The sequence below is a fragment of the Salmo salar genome, chromosome 07, assembly GCF_965601325.2.
Source record: "Salmo salar chromosome 07, fSalSal1, whole genome shotgun sequence".
NCBI classification, from domain to species: domain Eukaryota; kingdom Metazoa; phylum Chordata; class Actinopteri; order Salmoniformes; family Salmonidae; genus Salmo; species Salmo salar.
Window position 1 is genome coordinate 49,135,551 of NC_138297.1, and position 17,337 is coordinate 49,152,887.

Below are 17,337 nucleotides of genomic sequence, written 5' to 3' on the forward strand. Positions count from 1 at the left end.
TTTCTACTGAAATTCTTCTAATTTCCTTAATTTTGTCACTAGAGCCAAATACTTTCTATAGAACAAAATTCACGTCAGGATAGGCAACCAAAATTAATAATTTATGTATGTGTGTTATACTACACATACAGTTGAAGTCGGAAGTTTACATACACCTTAGCCAAATACATTTGTTTTTCACAATTCCTGATATTTAATCTTAGTAAAAATTCCCTGTCTTAGGTCAGTTAGGATCAGTGGCAGTTTTAGACCATTTCAACTGGGGGGGGGGGGGGAGCCAAGCTGGGGCCAGTTGTACTGTTAGAGGGGCCAGTTACATTAGACGTTATTGTTGTCATATCATTTTCTTCACTGCATTTGCAGGCAAAAGACCATGTTCATAATCATTAGTGTTCCGCATTGCTACTGTCTAATAACGGATGTAAAAAAAAAAAACGATAGCAAAAATTAGTTATGTAAAAATTATTTCATACTCCACATTTAAGGGGGTCCAAAATTGTTGCCACAGGGGCACTGCCCCCCTCCCCCCCCCCCCCCAGAACCGCTCCTGGTTAGGATCACCACTTCATTTAAAAAATGTGAAATGTCAGAATAATAGTAGAGAGAATTATTTATTTAAGCTTTTAATCCTTTCATCACATTCCCAGTGGGTCAGAAGTTTACATTACATACTCTCAATTGGTATTTGGTAGCATTGCCTTTAAATTGTTTAACTTGGGTCAAATGTTTTGGGTAGCCTTCCACAAGCTTCCCACAATAAGTTGGGTGAATTTTGGCCCATTCCTCCTGACAGAGCAGGTGTAACTGAGTCAGGTTTGTAGTCGTCCTTGCTTGCGCATGCTTTTTCAGTTCTGCCCACAAATTTTCTATAGGATTGAGGTCAGTGATTTGTGATGGCCACTCCAATACCTTGACTTTGTTGTCCTTAAGCCATTTTGCCACAACTTTGGAAGTATGCTTGGGGTCATTGTCTATTTGGAAGACCCGTTTGAGACAAAGCTTTAACTTCCTGACTGATGTCTTGAGATGTTGCTTCAATATATCCACATAGTTTTCCTACCTCATGATGCCATCTATTTTGTGAAGTGCACCAGTCCCTCCTGCAGCAAAGCAACCCCACAACATGATACTGCCACCCCTGTGCTTCACGGTTGGGATGGTGTTCTTCGGCTTGCAAGCCTCCCCCTTTTTCCACCAAACATAATGATGGTCATTATGGCCAAACAGTTCTCTTTTTGTTTCATCAGACCAGAGGACATTTCTCCGATTTTTGTCGCCGTAGTCTAACTTTTTTATGGTGGTTTTGGAGCAGTGGCTTCTTCCTTGCTGAGCAGCCTTTCAGGTTATGTCGATATAGGACTCGTGTTACTGTGGATATAGATACTTTTGTACCGGTTTCCTCCAACATCTTCACAAGGTCCTTTGCTGTTGTTCTGGAATTAATTTGCACTTTTCGCACCAAAGTACGTTCATCTCTAGGAAACAGAACGCATCTTCTTCCTGAGAGATATGACGGCTGCATGGTGTTTATACTTGCGTACTATTGTTTGTACAGATGAACGTGGTACCTTCAGGCGTTTGGAAATTGCTTCCAAGGATGAACCAGACTTGTGGAGGTCTTAAAAAAATATTCTGAGGTCTTGGCTGATTTCTTATGATTTTCCCATGATGTTAAGCAAAGAGGCACTGGGTTGGAAGGTAGGCCTTGAAATACATCCATAAGAGCGTCTGCTAAATGACGTAAACGTAAATGTAGGTACACCTCCAATTGACAAAAATTATTTCAATTAGCCTATCAGAAGCTTCTAAAGCCATGACATCATTATCTGGAATTGTCCAAGCTGTTTAAATGCACAGTCAATTTAGTGTATGTAAACTTCTGACCCACTGGAATTGTGATACAGTGAATTATAAGTGAAATAATCTGTCTGTAAACAATTGTTGGAAAAATGACTTGTGTGATTGCACAAAGTAGATGTCCTAACCGACTTGCCAAAGCTATAGTTTGTTATCAAGTAATTTGTGGAGTGGTTGAAAAACGATGTTTAATGACTCCAACCTAAGTGTATGTAAACTTCTGACTTCTGTACATGTAGGCAAGCAGTAAACATTTCAGAACAACTACTAGTCGAATAAGACATGGGAGAGATTACGAATTTTGGCAGAGATTTATTTATAGACTAATACACTTGAAACAAATAGCCAAACCGAAAACTGCAGAAATTACTAGTGAAATCTCAACTAGCAAGCAAGTCTCAGCAATGAAGAATTTAGTGTGTGCGCGTTCACGCGAAGGGTTGCAGATGCTGGCAGGGGGGAGATTTTCGGCACAACACCTGCCAACGCAGTGAAACATTGACCTACAATTAAGATTTTTGGAAGGTTAGCCAACTATCTAGTACACACTTCGGATACGAGGTTGGTGTCTCTTTTTTTGATCAAAATTAAACTGATATCTTGTAATTAAACAAAATAGTAAGGTGGCAAATAACTGGCTTCCGTATGCCGATAATACGGGACCTATTGTTTTGCTAAACGGTTTATCAAAAAGTTGATTGTAGGCCTAGTAGTATTTCCACTGAAATGTCAAACATGCTAATTGCTAACCCGTTAGCAAACATTTTTACGACCCCAATAATCTCAAAACATTGATGGCTTGATCACAAGATAACACTGTTGAAGGTAATATATTTCTGAAACGCTGCTGAATAGCGGATAATAAGGGGTGCTCCACTATAGGATTTACTTTTGGATTCAGGATTTTTTAAATTGAAATCCTATCAGATTTTGGAACCAGTCCTATTGGACTCCAATAGGATACAATCTGATCTGATAGATCTTTCTTTTGGATTCTAATAGAATTGTTTTATTGGAATACTATAGGATTATTTATTTATTTTTTACTAGGGATAGCGGTCTCAGTCACCAGATCTCAACCCAATTAAACACTTATGGGAGATTCTGGAGCAGCGTTTCCTCCACCATCAACAAAACACCAACTTGTGGAAGAATGGTGTAACATCCCTCCAATAGAGTTCCAGACACTTGTAGAATTTATGCCAAGTGCATTGAAGCTATCGGGTCATCGGCTGCATTTACACCTGAAGCACAAATCTGATCTTTATTCACAAATTTTGACCAATCAGATCAGGTCTGAAAAACATATTTTGTGATTGGTTTTAAATACCGATTAGTGGGAAAAATATCAGAACTGGGCTGTCTAAACGCAGCCATGGTGGCCCAATGACCTATTAAGACGATTTATGTTGGCGTTTCCTTTATTTTGGCAGTTACCTGTACCTGGTGCAGAAGGGAGTCGCCCATACAGTCATTTTATCCAGCACATCTACGGAAGCGCGGTGTCACTTTATCGCAGAGCAACCTCTTGATACCAGCGGCTAACGACAAGCATAATCGTTTATTTATTATTGCACACCAGGTAGGCTACTTTGTTTTTAATTAAGATTTGCGTTGACATTAAACGTTTACAACTTTAGAATCGCTTATGTTCTCCAATTCTCTTGATTGCCTTCCTCATTGAAAGTCAAAAACAACAATGATATGTCGTTGTGGATTTTTGTTTTTGTTAAAACAAAATTAAGATGTTCTAATAGGATGTTGAATAAATGTTAATTTAAATTGTATACAGTTGTTCTCTACATTAGAAAATATTTCTTAATTGAATTCCTTATCTTCTCAAATGTTAATTTATGCGATGTTGGGTAGTCACTCCCTCAAGTATTACCTTATCTCATGATTAATGACTCCCTTGCACAATAATCATGAGCGGTTTCTTGGGCAGTTTATAAACAGCAAGATAAGCCTTAGTCATGATATAGGGCCAGTTTCCTGGACAAAGATTAAGTTTAGTCCTGGACTAAGAAGGGTCTTCAATGGAGATACTCCATCTTAAAGTGTTTTTCAGTCCAGGACTAGGCTTAATCTGTGTCCATTAGTTTTTTGAAAAGTGTAAAAGGAAAGTAGGTTAATAACCCACGAAGGCTATAACTAGTATCTGTTAATTAAACCAGGGCAAAATAATGTTTTATCAGCTGACATGAGAACATCATCCATGCAGAAGGTTGTTTTATTGTAGGAGGGGGAAAATATTGCCTGATGACTCATACTGAATTTAATTTGACTGCTCTATTGGTCATCATGGAGAAGAAATGTTAGTGGGTGAGGCATTTGGCTGGAGCGAGGCGGATTGGTAGCCAGGCAAGAAAAAAATGTTTGCCAGCTGAAACAATGGGCCAGTGTTTTGCATGGCAGGGTGCCCCGGTTGGGTGGAGATTTCACTTAAGGACCAATGGAATGGTCTAAAATGTTTAAACTCCACCCACCTGGGGCACCGGGCCATGCAAAACGAACTCACTCACCCCTCTTTGTTTTTGGGAGGGGACTAGCCTAGTGTATCGTGTGGGGGAGGATAATGGAGAAAGCCCTTGGGCAAGATGAGGCTAATGCTACTGATTGGCTAGAGATATGAGAGCACTCCCTCATCTCTTTCTCTGCTCAGACAAGTTATTTGCAAATAAAGGTTAAATAAATAATATTAACATTTGTGAGCGAGTGGTGAAATCAAAACCGGTATCAACATTAGAGAACATCTCTGGTTTAACTGCTGTGTCTTTCCACAGACCTTATTTGAACTATTAACTGACTCATGATCCCTAACTCTATCAGTCCGGAGTGGAATGTTAGCACAAAACACGTCTGGATTCCAGTCTATCCTAGGGACAGGTATCAAAGTTTAATGGCAAGTTTTTCCTGCCCCATATCTTTATAGCATGGCGTACCACCCTGAGTTTAAGAGGGCCGGGAAGAAGTCTGGCCTCCAGGTGTGGAGAGTTGAGAGTCTGGACCTGGTGGCTGTGCCAGAGAGTCTGCACGGCGGGTTCTACTCAGGGGACGCATACCTTGTTCTTAATACCATCAAGCAACGTTCTGGGCATCTACAGTATGACCTTCACTTCTGGCAAGGTAAAACCTGATCTGGTCGAATAGACTGTATTTCTTGAAATGCTGTACAGTGTTTGTACATTTCAGCCCACTGATATGTGCTTATGCACTTTTTACAATTGAAATTCATTCCATTATTTGTGAAAATAATGTTTGAAATGTGACCCATCATTATTTCTCTGGTCCTGCAGGAGATGACTGTACACAAGATGAGAGTGGAGCAGCAGCCATTTTTACCATACAAATGGATGACTACCTGGGTGGCAAACCTATTCAGTACCGTGAGGTGCAGGGTTACGAGTCAAGAACATTTTCAGGCTACTTCAAAACTGGACTGAAGTACATGGTAATGTTTAAAAACGAGTTCAAAGGAAGTCGCACAGTCTGCGTCTGCTCCCAACAATTTAATGGGTAAATCAACATTTTAAGCACACAGTCTCTTCAGTGTTCACAGTACCTTCTACGCAAAAAGGAACTGTGTACTGGGTAGAAGGTACTGTGGACCAAAACGTTGGTTTACCTGTTAAATTTTTGGAATCATACTGTATGTATAGAGTATGCGATAATGTATTTATTTTTACACAGTTTACTATTCCGTTAGTCAGCACCTCCACCATCATTTTGGGTGTGCTACCTCATGCTTTTTACTGGAATGTTGAAAGACATTCAATACGTTTGTTAAATGTATTTGCTTATCTCAAGAACTCCTCCATTTATCTTATTGATTATCTTCCCAATCTTTACCTTAGAAAGGGGGTGTGGCTTCAGGGTTCAAGCACGTGGTGTCCAATGAGGTTAAGGTGCAGCGTGTGCTCCAGGTCAGGGGTCGGCGTGTGGTTCGAGCCACAGAGGTAGCAGTCAGTTGGGACAGCTTCAACCAGGGAGACATTTTTATCCTCGACCTGGGCAACGTGAGTTCACTGAAATCTATAAGAGTTTCTACAGCAACCTATCTACAGTATGTACAAATCAAGGAAACATATACTGATTTAATTTAGTGAAATTATTTGTTGATTTTAGTGGAATTGTCTTTGTACAATGCAGGCTAAAACTGTATAGTCATTGCTCATGTTAGTAAGCTGTTATTGTAAGTAATCCACTTTGAAACCAATACTGTTTTGGTCATGAATAATGTAAAAGATCATTTGTATACATTGCGGTATGCTTTAACATAGTCAACAGGCAGAGGAGTTAGAGCCACAGTAGTACACTTGGTCCACTGTACTGATAATCTTCACTCGTCTGTATTACAGGAGATTTATCAATGGTGTGGTTCCAAGGCCAATAACTTTGAGAAGCTGAAGGCCACTCAGGTGTCAAAGGATATCCGTGACAATGAACGATGTGGGCGGGCTGAGTTGTACGTATGTGACGAGGGGGCAGAATGTGAGAAGATGCTGGAGGTGAGTCTTTCAATGAGGAGAAAGGGACGGGAAAAAAGAGTTCATTCCTATACACTTCAAATCATGCAATTGTTTATATGCTCCCAATAAACATCTATAGTTAGTTACCTTTTAACATAATTGTGATAATTTGCTGTGAAATGCCTGACCCGTGGTCTCGTTCCAGATTCTTGGACCCAAACCCGAGTTGCCTGAGGCAAATGCAGATGACACAAATACAGATGTGTCCAATAGGAAGCTGGCAAAATTATACAAGGTCAGATCCATTTTCGAATTAAACAATTTAATCGTTAAATATGTAATAAGCAGTTTTTGAGCATTCCTTCAAATACTAATATTAAATTGAAATGTTTTTCCAAAAGGTGTCTAATGCCAGTGGGGATATGGGCATTGATATGGTAGCATCGGAGAACCCGTTTTCACAGAATGCCCTGGAGTCAAGTGACTGCTTTATCTTGGACAATGGCCCCAATGGCATGATCTTTGTCTGGAAAGGTATTGGTTTCTTCTCAGCAGCTGGTCTCTATGACTTCTTTTGACTGTAAAACCCCAAGCTTTAATCTTCCCTTAGATTAGACACTATTTTTGAATACTGTTATGCCTGGAAGTCACTTAGTTCTTCTGCCTTTGCAGTTTAATCATGACTTTATTTGGAATAAAAACAGGTAAGGATGCTAACAAAGAGGAGAGAAGTGCGGTGATGAGTGCTGCCGAACAGTTTATCACAAAGATGGGCTACCCAAAACACACCCAGGTCCAGATCCTACCTGAGAATGGGGAGACCCCTCTGTTCAAGCAGTTCTTCAAAATCTGGCGTGACGCGGACCATACAGTGGGGTTGGGAACCGCCTACGTGTCCAACAAAATCGCCAAGATCAAGAAGGTTCCCTTCGATGCCTCCACTCTCCATCACTCGGGCGCCATGGCGGCTCAGCATGGGATGGTGGACGAGGGGAATGGAGAGAAGCAGGTTTTTTGGCGGGGATTCTGGGGTTTTCTCAGTAAACACCATATAGTATGATGGTAGTTACCCTTAAATGTTGTTTCAAGGTTTAGGGTAGTCATGTGTCCTTAGTAAAGGGATACAGCCCCTAAGGGTTACGACTGTGGGCCTGCACACCCACCAAAAAGGTGTCACGATCTCACAAATAAGCTTTTGAGAAAAGAGCTGCAAGGGGTGTTACCTTTTTTTCCCATTCATGGACTACTACTAGTAAGAGCTGTGTTTACCTGTTAACCTCCGTAGATCTGGCGTATTGAGGGAGCTGACAAGGTGCCTGTGGAGCCCTCCACTTATGGACGATTCTATGGGGGAGACAGCTACATCATCCTCTACAACTACCAGCATGGAGGGCGTAACGGACAGGTCATCTACATATGGTAAAGACAATGGAGAATATCCTTCTGGAAGCGACAGCAGGAAGCTTTGTGTGTTATTACATAGTCTTACAGCAAAAACTGCTATCGTTACAGTAGGCTTCATCATTTATGAGCACCAGGGCTTTTGTTACATACTGTATTAGACACATCTAAAACAACTATATACTGTATAATATAACCTAAGCACAAATGTGTGTTAATAGCACTTGAAAAGTACTCCTTTTTCACAGGCAAGGAGTGGATTCTAGCCAGGATGAAATTGGCGCCTCGGCCATCTTGGCTGCTCAGCTGGATGACGAGTTGGGAGGAGGGGCAGTACAGGTGACTGGATCGTTTTGATTTATCACAGTCTGCCCCGGATAATACGGTCCAGGTCATTTTTAATCAAGATGCACTGGATTACAGAATTGAACAATATTAGTCAGTAGTTTTGTCTGCAGACGCTGGATCTATATGAATACGTTTCCATGGTCATGGATATCAACAGGGTCAGAGCATTGGTCTGTAAAATGAAATGGAAATGAGGGAAGGTTAGGTTTAAAGCCAGGTATCTGACTCACTCTGATTTTCTGTCTGTTTATACCGTAATGAAGGTGCGGGTGATCCAGGGAAAGGAGCCCGCCCACCTCATGAGTCTTTTCGGGGGGCAGCCAATGGTAGTGCACCAGGGTGGTACCTCCAGAGAGGGTGGCCAGGCCCAGGCTGCAGACACACAGCTGTTCCAGGTGAGGTCCAACCCTGCTGGCTGCACACGTGCCGTAGAGGTGAGTAACAGGAGATGTGAGGTGGGAAAAGCTCAATAAAGGATGTTTTGTAGGTATATCTATTTGGTTATTTTTTGGGTGTATTCACTAGAATCCAAACGGACACAAACAAGCCGAAATGGGGAAGGACTAATCTGAACATGTCCAATAAGAAAGGCATCACAAATTGTCTTTGCTATAGTGTACACTAATACACCCCAGTAGATAGGAGTAGCCAGCCATTGTGATGTATGGTTGGTTTGTTGGTGAAGCTGACTACAGTCCATTTGCTACTGCAGAACTGTAGTTAGTACTTCCAGTGTACAGTATTTTAACTGCCTCCTTTCTTCCTCTCTCCACTCAAGGTTGATGCTGCTGCCTCAAATCTGAACTCCAACGATGTCTTTGTGCTGGTGACCCCGGCATCCTCCTTCATATGGGTGGGAAAGGGGACAAGTGACAGTGAGAAGCATGGAGCTCAAAAGCTAAGTGACCTTCTAGGGGTCTCAGCCTCAGAGCTGGCCGAGGGTGAAGAAGCAGGTACATTCCCTGTCAGCAGTCAAATTCACTAGGAAATGTTTAGCCAATAGCCACAGAATGTTACTTATAATGAGGATACAAGACAAAGCTTTTCCAACCGCTCCATCTTCTTCCAGATCCACAATTGTATGTATGTGTTTGTGTGTCAAGATGACTTTTGGGATGCTCTGGGAGGTAAAGCGGACTACCGTACCTCAGCCAGACTGAAAAACAAAATGGACGTTCATCCACCACGCCTGTTTGCCTGCTCCAACAAAACTGGCCAGTTCGTTGTGAGTCTGCCCTGTTATAACTGTAGTATAGCACTTTCCAACTTACTTTGCTGCATTCCTGTTTACATGTTTGACATGATTTGAATATCCATTTGGACAAATTCAGTTTCTTCTGCTAATGAAATAGCCTTTGATCTACATTTTATACATAAGTGAGGGAAACCATTTCCATGTCCTCTTGAATGTGCACTGACCTGGCCCATTGTCAAAATGCCACAATACTATTTCCACAGATTGAAGAGGTGCCTGGGGAGATGACACAAGAAGACCTGGCCCCAGATGATGTCATGCTCTTGGACACCTGGGAACAGGTGACTAGTAGAGGGATTGTCAAGGTGCAACCAGGGCCAAGTTCAGCAGCCGAACGTTGTAGAAATGCCATGAATAGAACGCAATTCCTTATTCCACATGTCAGAGGGGCATGTATGTTCTACATAGCATATTTCGATCTGAACGTTCCACCCTGCTGAACGTGCCTCAGGTTTTTTGCTAATAATGCACACCTATTGATTCGCTTAACACTTTCCATGTACCCTTCAGATCTTTGTTTGGATCGGAGGTGAAGCTCATGCGGAGGAGAAGGCAGAGGGTATAGCCTCAGGTAAGCAATGGTTTTAAAACAAGATCACATAATTACCTGATAAAAGTGCCGATGGGAACTTAAATGTGCCGTTTCATTAAATGAATTGCTCTTTCTTTCCTCACTGCTCCTGCCTATTTCCTGTTCTGTGGTCAGCCATTCGTTACATAGAGACAGACCCTACCAAGCGGGACAGCAGTACGCCCATAGTGAAGTTAAAGCAAGGTCATGAGCCTCCCACGTTCACTGGCTGGTTCTTGGGCTGGGATCATGAGTACTGGAGCAGTAATCCCATGGAACGGGCCATGGTTGGACTCCGTGTCTGAACCACTCCAGGGTGAGGTTTCCTCTAGGGGTAACTTCACCCAAAGCCTCTACTTGACTCATTTGTGCAACTAACTAGGTATCCCCTTTCAACTGTTAGACTGCCCCTGGATACCAATTTGTAATGGATAATATACTCTTCACACTATTGCTGATTTGATCTTACGGTTTTCTTGAAGTGAGAATCTTTATGTAATTTCCTTTTCTTACACACTAACTGTTAGCCCATGTTTTTTTAGCAGTATATTACTACATTTGCAATAAATGGGACAAGTGTTTTTGCTTCTGTACCATGCAGAGTTCAGATATTCCTGTTTGAGAATCTTGTGCAGACTGGGTTTCCATAACGACCCAAAGGATATGTAATGTCTATCAAACATGCTGACGGTGGACGGAAAAGTTTCAACAAAGCACAACTGGAAGCAGTCAAATACATTCACTTAACTAAATAAAATGTATGATGCCCGACGCCAGCGCTGTTAATTGTAGTCAATAGCTAAGAGGCTTTGGTTTAGTGATTTTCATGAAAACATGCTCACAATGGATGAAGACCGGCCAATCAAGGCAGAGCAACTTAAAGCCAGGAGACATTTCTTCTCAAAAATAAAATGGGATTCTATAAAAAAGTCACCTGTCAGATTTTACAAACATAATACAACTCATCTGAGTATTCACCAGATGCATTAAATCATTATGGGGGTGATGACATTGTAACGTCTTACAGAAAACTAAATGAACACTTAACTACAAATAAGTTGATCATTAACCACCTCCATGAACGAGCTGAATCCTTAATTGTGAGACAGAGGGGCACACAGCTACCCCCACAGTGGGGCCTTAAGCCAGGTCCACGTGCTTTGTTTTCATCAGCTGTTCTGAACCTCGCTGTAGTAGTCGCCGTCCTCATTATCAAAGAGCTCAGAGAGTAGGAAGAGCTCTTGAGGATCATTTCTGGACACCACCTCTCCTGATTTGATCAGAACTTTGAGGTGCTCTTCAAAATTGGGGAGAACTCTACTGTTGAGGAAGTCAATGATCTCTGAAAAGAAAATGCAAAAAATAAAATCTGTAAACGGTTCTAGCAAACAATGTGCGTGCCAAACGGCACCCTAGTCCCTATATAGTGTGCTATTTTTGACCGGGGCCCATGGTCAAAAGGAGTGCACTTTATAGGGAATAGGTGTGATTTGGGACTAGATCGAAACTCTTTCCCAAAGCACCATTCTACTTAAATATTACGGTCAAGGAGGACCTAGTGACATTTCTTCTCCCTTTATGTCGTCACTGATCCTATTGATTCACAACTATTCTAACGAAATGCTAAAAACCTAGCGACTGACAATATTGGGTGGTCGCCTGGGGTTGTACAGTGGTCTAAGCCGCTGCCTCAGGCTCACAGGCGCTGTGTACTACCGCTGTGAGCATGGGTTTGAATCTGACCCAGTCCTCTAGTGCCCTTTATTTCTATCCAATAAACAAGAAATACAAAAGGAGTGGTACTGCCCTACTCGTTAAAGTAAGAGGATAGTGTTTGTATGAGAGTAGCTTACAACTACCACAGCAGGACATGCTCTGCCACAACGGAACGTTGGCTACCTTTAGCCTGTAGTAGTGTGCCTGTACATAGCGCGGCGTAACATCCCTTAAAAAGTACACAAATGTTAGCACATAGCAATGCATTACATCACACTGACATGCACGGTTGCATTCCACACTCCTAGAAGATGGAGAACATTTGTAAAGGCTTTGTCATGCATTGATCTAATTCAATGACATCTCAGCGTTGTATTGAGAGACTTGACAATCCAAAAAGTTAAAACTGACACAATTCAAACCTCCCTCAGTCCATGACACATTGTCTAAAAAAATCATGTTTAATAACAACAACCTCTTACCCAATTGTGTGAGCAATTTCTTCCCAGTCGATATCTGCAAAATCTTCCACCTGCATTGCATTCAAGCTGAAAAGGTCAAAATTGACATGAATCAAGATTCACCATGCAACAGTTTCACATGCTGATATCAGGACCAAAAGTCTACCTACATTTACCATGCAACAGTTTCACATGCAGATATCGGACCAAAAGTCTACCTTTTGTCCTGTGTATCAGGACAGTGCAGAAAGGTCCAGGGTAACATCACTAGACCGGGCTAATACAGCTTAAACAAAGAATCAAAAAACAGATTCATCATCACACAGACTGAATGGAAATCAACACACTTACGCTTTGATCAAATCCACTTTGCCCTGAAATGATTTCGTGCCTCCACTGAATACTGGTTGTCCATATGCCATTTTGTGCTTCAAAACACCCAACCTGGAAAAGTTGTATCAAAGATACAGCCTTAAAAGTAAGACAAAAGTTCTGAATCAATGAGAACGGTTCAATTTTGTAACAGCTACCCCTGAAACTCCCTGCCCACCATTTTATTCGACACTGGGACCAGTGGCGCGTTTCAACCGTCTGGCACACATCTGTCCAGGGAATGTTGTTGTACAGTTTGTCTTTCCTGATGGTGGCCGGTCCACTGCCACTGCCTGTCCCACCAGGTGCTTCCGCACAGCTTCCATTAGTCTTCAGTTGTTCCTCGGTCCACGCACCTTTGTTTGCGGCTGAGAAATACACACCAAACAAAGCGGGAACATTGCCCCACGTCAAACAACACAAACAACCATTTCCCCAAAAGATGAGTGGAGCAACATGTCCAGCAAGGATGTCAGAGTCAATATATTAAAGCTGTAATCTGTACTTGGTGAAACTGCCGCATTTGTTTGGGATATTACAACAAAGTTGTTACCTCAAACATCAGTTATTTTCCTTCGGACATCATTGCACGCGTGCTAGAACTGCAGAATATGTACTGTGATTATATTTTTTTACCATGATGCTGGACATTCCTCTCATCAACAAGACAAAAACAATAACTAAGGCGCTGGGGGCGAACAGTGGCGATGAGTCACCTTATGCGGATTCCAGTTCCCAATGACTTACACATTTGAGCAAAACGTTTCTCTAGGGCCGATTCGCTTCGGCCAGTCAACGCTGAGATCTTCGCCCACTTGTTGCCGTGCAACGTCTGCAGTTTTTTCAATGTGTGAAGTTCTTCTTCGGTGAACCTTCGGTAAGGAAATCAAGGAAATAAGCATTCAAAGTGCCTCAATGTCTGCAAATATTAGCAAACCATAAAGTGGTTCATATCAGAACAGCACAGATATGAACACTAATTGAAGAAAATGTAAATTCAATATTACTATACTTTCGTACACTGTATTTAGAGGCAACATAACGTAAGCCGTCATAGCCGTTTATGACCGTGAGGGTCATTTCCTTATAGTAACTAGCCCCGTCTTACCTGCCCTTGTAGTTGCTGCCATCAAACATTTTCCTCCCACGTATATAGATTTGATGCCAAGATCTTGGTATTCCTTCAGCTGGAACAGGTTAGGAAGATGTGAGATCAGTTTTCTGAGAAATTCCATAGCATACTTTTTTGGCCACTGTAGACAATGCTGAAGAACAGGGATGTTATGTGGATAAAACTTGTGTCATAAAGTTTTCTAAATCGAAGGAACCTGACTACAAGATGACACACCTATTCTTTCATGGAATCTGTGCTGACACTTCAACTTCTTGATATTTGCTTCTTCCCCTTTGAAGCGCTGTGGATGGAAGAGCTTAAAGGCACTCTGAATCCCAGTGACAGCCAGGAAGTCGTTGACCTTACTCATGAGTCGTTCGTTCTCCTGCGCATTGAATCTTCCACTTCGCAGGGAAAGTCCTGGGAACAACCGAAGATTCCACATGGGCTTAACTGATTGGGTCTAAATGATAAAATATATGATAATACAATCAGTCACATCTCTAAACACAGTAACATCTTACATATCATTGCTACAATGTTACATAATGCTGCGATAAACTAAAATATTGAACCATGAGTGACTGAAGAATAAGCTTACCTTGTCTTCGGAATTCCTTGAGTCGATCAAGATCATACTTTATCATCTTATGGATCTCGTCAACCGACTGACTCAACATTGGGAATGAACTCTTTGAGATCCTTCAGAGCCTGCCAGTCGTCCACACTGTAGCATAGTGAGGGGAGAAAATCCTTAACGTGACGTCTAAACACACCGCTGAGTCGACAGAGCAGGAGAGACATGCCTTCCTCTCTCCACAGGAAGAGGTTCCAGATGAAATTCTGGTACACAGCATTCACAAAATGTCTGGTTTTCACCAGCAAATGCTACTGGGCGACTCCACAGTAACAAAGTGATGCGGGGACTAAAATTTCACTTTAAAATGTATGTCAAACAAGTTAACAAGTTCCACAGAAAATGTTACAAACATACATTTACTTGAAAAACAGTACAGATTCAAAGTTTGGTAACAGAATGAGGGTTTGTGCAGCTGGTGCACACATTCTGTAACCAATATTTGCATCTGCACTGTTCTACAAGTAGCTTCAATTTGTGTTTGTAAAATATTCAGTGGAAATGGTTAAAAGTCATTGTTGTGCCTAGAGTTGTATGGATTGTTTAACTTTGCAACCATTGGTTTTTGTTGGGCATACATTACAATTATTGTGGATTAGCCCTACTGTCAATGGTTGTGTTCATTTGGGAAATCTCTTTCAAAACATGCTAGATTCACACTTCAATACAAGTGAACCAGGTCTCCTAATCACCTTAGAGTTTCTTCATTTAGGCAGGGTTTGTTGTGTTGGGTCCCTGTCTCAACCATGGTTGAATGGGCACCCTCTGTCTCACCGTTTGTTCCAGCATCATGAGTCCTGTTGTCATTTGGAACAGTTAAATCCAAACCATCTGCTGCAGAGTGGACACTGTCCATTCCCTTGTCTGACTCTCTGCTGTGTTTTTTCTTTCTCCCACTGCTGCAGACTCTCCATCCGTTTTTGGCCTCTTTGACTTCAATTTTCTTTCAGTTTGTTCTTCTATACCTGGAAGGTCTGCTTTATCTGGACAATCGTTCAGTTCACTGTGTTTTTTCTTCTTTCGTTTCCTTTTTTAAACATTCTCCTCTGCCTCAGTTACCACATTTTTACCTCTCTTGACCATTTCAGGGTGCAGTTCTATGTTTTCTGGATCATCTGCTGTTCTTGTAACTGTCCGACAGCTTTCCACTCCCTCCTCAAGTTCTGTTTGTCTGTTCTTGTGCTTCTTCTTACTCTTTCTGGCCTCATCTGGCGCAGTTACAGCTGAAACATCGACTGCAGCCTTTGAGAGGACACTGTCTATCACACGTTCTGGCTCAATGTCATTATGTTCTCTCTTTTTCTTCCGGCTATTCATATTATTCTCATCAGCAATCACTAAATCCGCTCGCCCCTGATGCGTTTGAAGATTCTTTGACTTTCTTCATTTTCCCTCCAGTTTGTGCCTCAGGATCTGGTACCTCCATTTCATCTTGAATAACATTTTGCTGCTTCTCTTCGTTTCCTTTTTTAAGTTTCTTCCTCTCTTTCTCCACCACTTCCAGCTCAGTCACTGTTCGCACTTTATGTTCAGGTTCTTGACCTTTTTTCCTCGACTGTCAACTGGTGACCATCCTTTTGATTATGCACAATTGCCGGTTCTTCTGGTCCCTGTTCAGTTAGTGCTTTAGTCTTTTTCTTTTTTTCCTTTATGGATTTCTCGACTGTATCAGGTGCCACTGATGAGATTAATTCAGGAGTGTCTTCAAATCTAAGAGGGGATATTCGACATCTCAAGCACTATGGGATTCTCATTTGCCCCTTGTTTGGTGGATGTTGAAGTCCCCAGCATGGTGGCTACAGCATAACCTGTTTTCTCTATCTGTAACATTAAGACAATATTAATGTCTTTTGTTAGGGTTGAACTGGCTATTTGTTTGCATAACTTATATAATATACTGGGGAAGCTATGCTAAGTACATAAACTACGGGTAAATCAACTGTTGAAGACAAGAAGAACTACAACCGGCAACAGGAAGTGCGTCACGACGCTGGGACCTGCCTGCACGCCGACGTTAGGAGGAGCAAGTTTAAACCACGCTCCTCCTCCCTCTGACAGGCCAGCATTGAGCGGGAACTATCTCTGTCAGAGTATAAAAGAGAGAACAATAGGATGTGTCGCTCTCTTCTCTGTTTGCCCTGCGAGGTAAAACAGCGAGACCGTATATATACGAACCACACATATACCACACACGTGTTTGCATTAATTAAAGTACAGCTAAATCAGAAGTTACTATGTGCTGACTATTTTGTTCTGATACCAGAAACCAACTGTCGCAACATTAACACTTTCCATTGTTTCCTAAAATGTGACAGCATGGATAGGCATGAACTTTAGCTGCTATGTAACGTTAACTAGCTACCATAATTCGATTAGCAAAATACGTGCATATTAAAACACAAGTTCACTTTTTTGTACATACGCGCACAAGTGTGATCAATGTTGGGATAACTAGCTAGCTAGTGATAGTTCATCCAAATAGACTAGCTAGCTGTGTAAATCAAATATGATAAAACTCGTAAAGAAAAATAAAATTCACCAGGTTGAACAAGTGGGGAAAGTAACACCGTAACTTCTTTGGTGACAAAGCTACATAGCCGGAAATGTAAATCTCTTCTTTGCTGTTAGCAATGTATGCGTGTGTGACTGACCAAAGCTAGCTACTGCCACTCTGGTGGATGTACTATAGAAATATAACACATTGAACGAATTTGGAACATCTAACCTTGGCAATCTGACTGGTAAGCTACACTCGCAGTGGTTGCCTGCCTGGTATTCGGATCATGAGTCTCCCATCTGCATTCCCGTGTCATTTCCAACAATTAGGATTTGTAGGTCTACATTAATATTCCCGCTATGCAGTTGTGGAAAAGGTACACAATTGTCACACTTGAGTAAAAGTATAGATACCTTAATATTAAGTTACTCAAGTGAAAGTCAGCCAGTAAAATACTACTTGAGTAAAAGTATTTGGTTTTAGATATACTCAAGTATCAAAAGGAAATGTAATTGCTAAAATATACTTAAGTATAAAAAGTAACATTTTATATCAATTAAATTCCTTATAACTTTAACTATTACTTCACTTCATTCCTAAAGAAAATATTTTACTCCATACATTTTCCCTGACAACCAA

The 17,337-nt window shown here is 41.5% G+C and overlaps 2 protein-coding genes across 5 annotated transcripts; one reads left to right on the forward strand and one right to left on the reverse strand.

Annotated features, from left to right (window-relative positions):
* The first annotated feature begins 2,289 nt into the window (after nucleotides 1-2,289).
* Nucleotides 2,290-10,494, forward strand: LOC106609359 (gelsolin). Of its 3 annotated transcripts, none has more exons than XM_014208115.3 (17): nucleotides 2,290-2,418; nucleotides 3,291-3,439; nucleotides 4,790-4,983; nucleotides 5,154-5,308; nucleotides 5,712-5,873; nucleotides 6,216-6,365; nucleotides 6,532-6,621; nucleotides 6,728-6,860; nucleotides 7,031-7,335; nucleotides 7,612-7,745; nucleotides 7,976-8,066; nucleotides 8,339-8,509; nucleotides 8,854-9,028; nucleotides 9,179-9,300; nucleotides 9,534-9,611; nucleotides 9,841-9,901; nucleotides 10,037-10,494. In XM_014208115.3, the coding sequence occupies exons 3-17, from the start codon at nucleotides 4,791-4,793 to the stop codon at nucleotides 10,204-10,206; spliced, it is 2,190 nt and encodes a 729-aa protein (XP_014063590.1). In that variant the 5' UTR covers nucleotides 2,290-2,418; nucleotides 3,291-3,439; nucleotide 4,790; the 3' UTR covers nucleotides 10,207-10,494. The 3 variants fall into 3 exon arrangements, with proteins under 3 accessions (XP_014063590.1, XP_014063592.1, XP_082833844.1); XM_082977718.1 differs by having other exon boundaries at nucleotides 2,299-2,382; XM_014208117.3 differs by lacking the exon at nucleotides 3,291-3,439.
* Nucleotides 10,495-10,625: 131 nt separating this feature from the next.
* On the reverse strand, nucleotides 10,626-16,889 carry LOC106609360 (transcription termination factor 1-like). Of its 2 annotated transcripts, XM_082977719.1 has the most exons (8): nucleotides 14,894-16,889; nucleotides 14,166-14,291; nucleotides 13,799-14,027; nucleotides 13,559-13,637; nucleotides 13,198-13,322; nucleotides 12,629-12,818; nucleotides 12,430-12,522; nucleotides 10,626-12,165 (listed from the first exon to the last, which is right to left on the reverse strand). In XM_082977719.1, exons 2-8 carry the CDS (start codon nucleotides 14,199-14,201, stop codon nucleotides 12,096-12,098), a joined length of 822 nt encoding a protein of 273 aa, XP_082833845.1. In that variant the 5' UTR covers nucleotides 14,202-14,291; nucleotides 14,894-16,889; the 3' UTR covers nucleotides 10,626-12,095. The 2 variants fall into 2 exon arrangements, with proteins under 2 accessions (XP_082833845.1, XP_082833846.1); XM_082977720.1 differs by lacking the exon at nucleotides 14,894-16,889 and having other exon boundaries at nucleotides 14,166-14,804.
* Nucleotides 16,890-17,337: the final 448 nt, after the last annotated feature.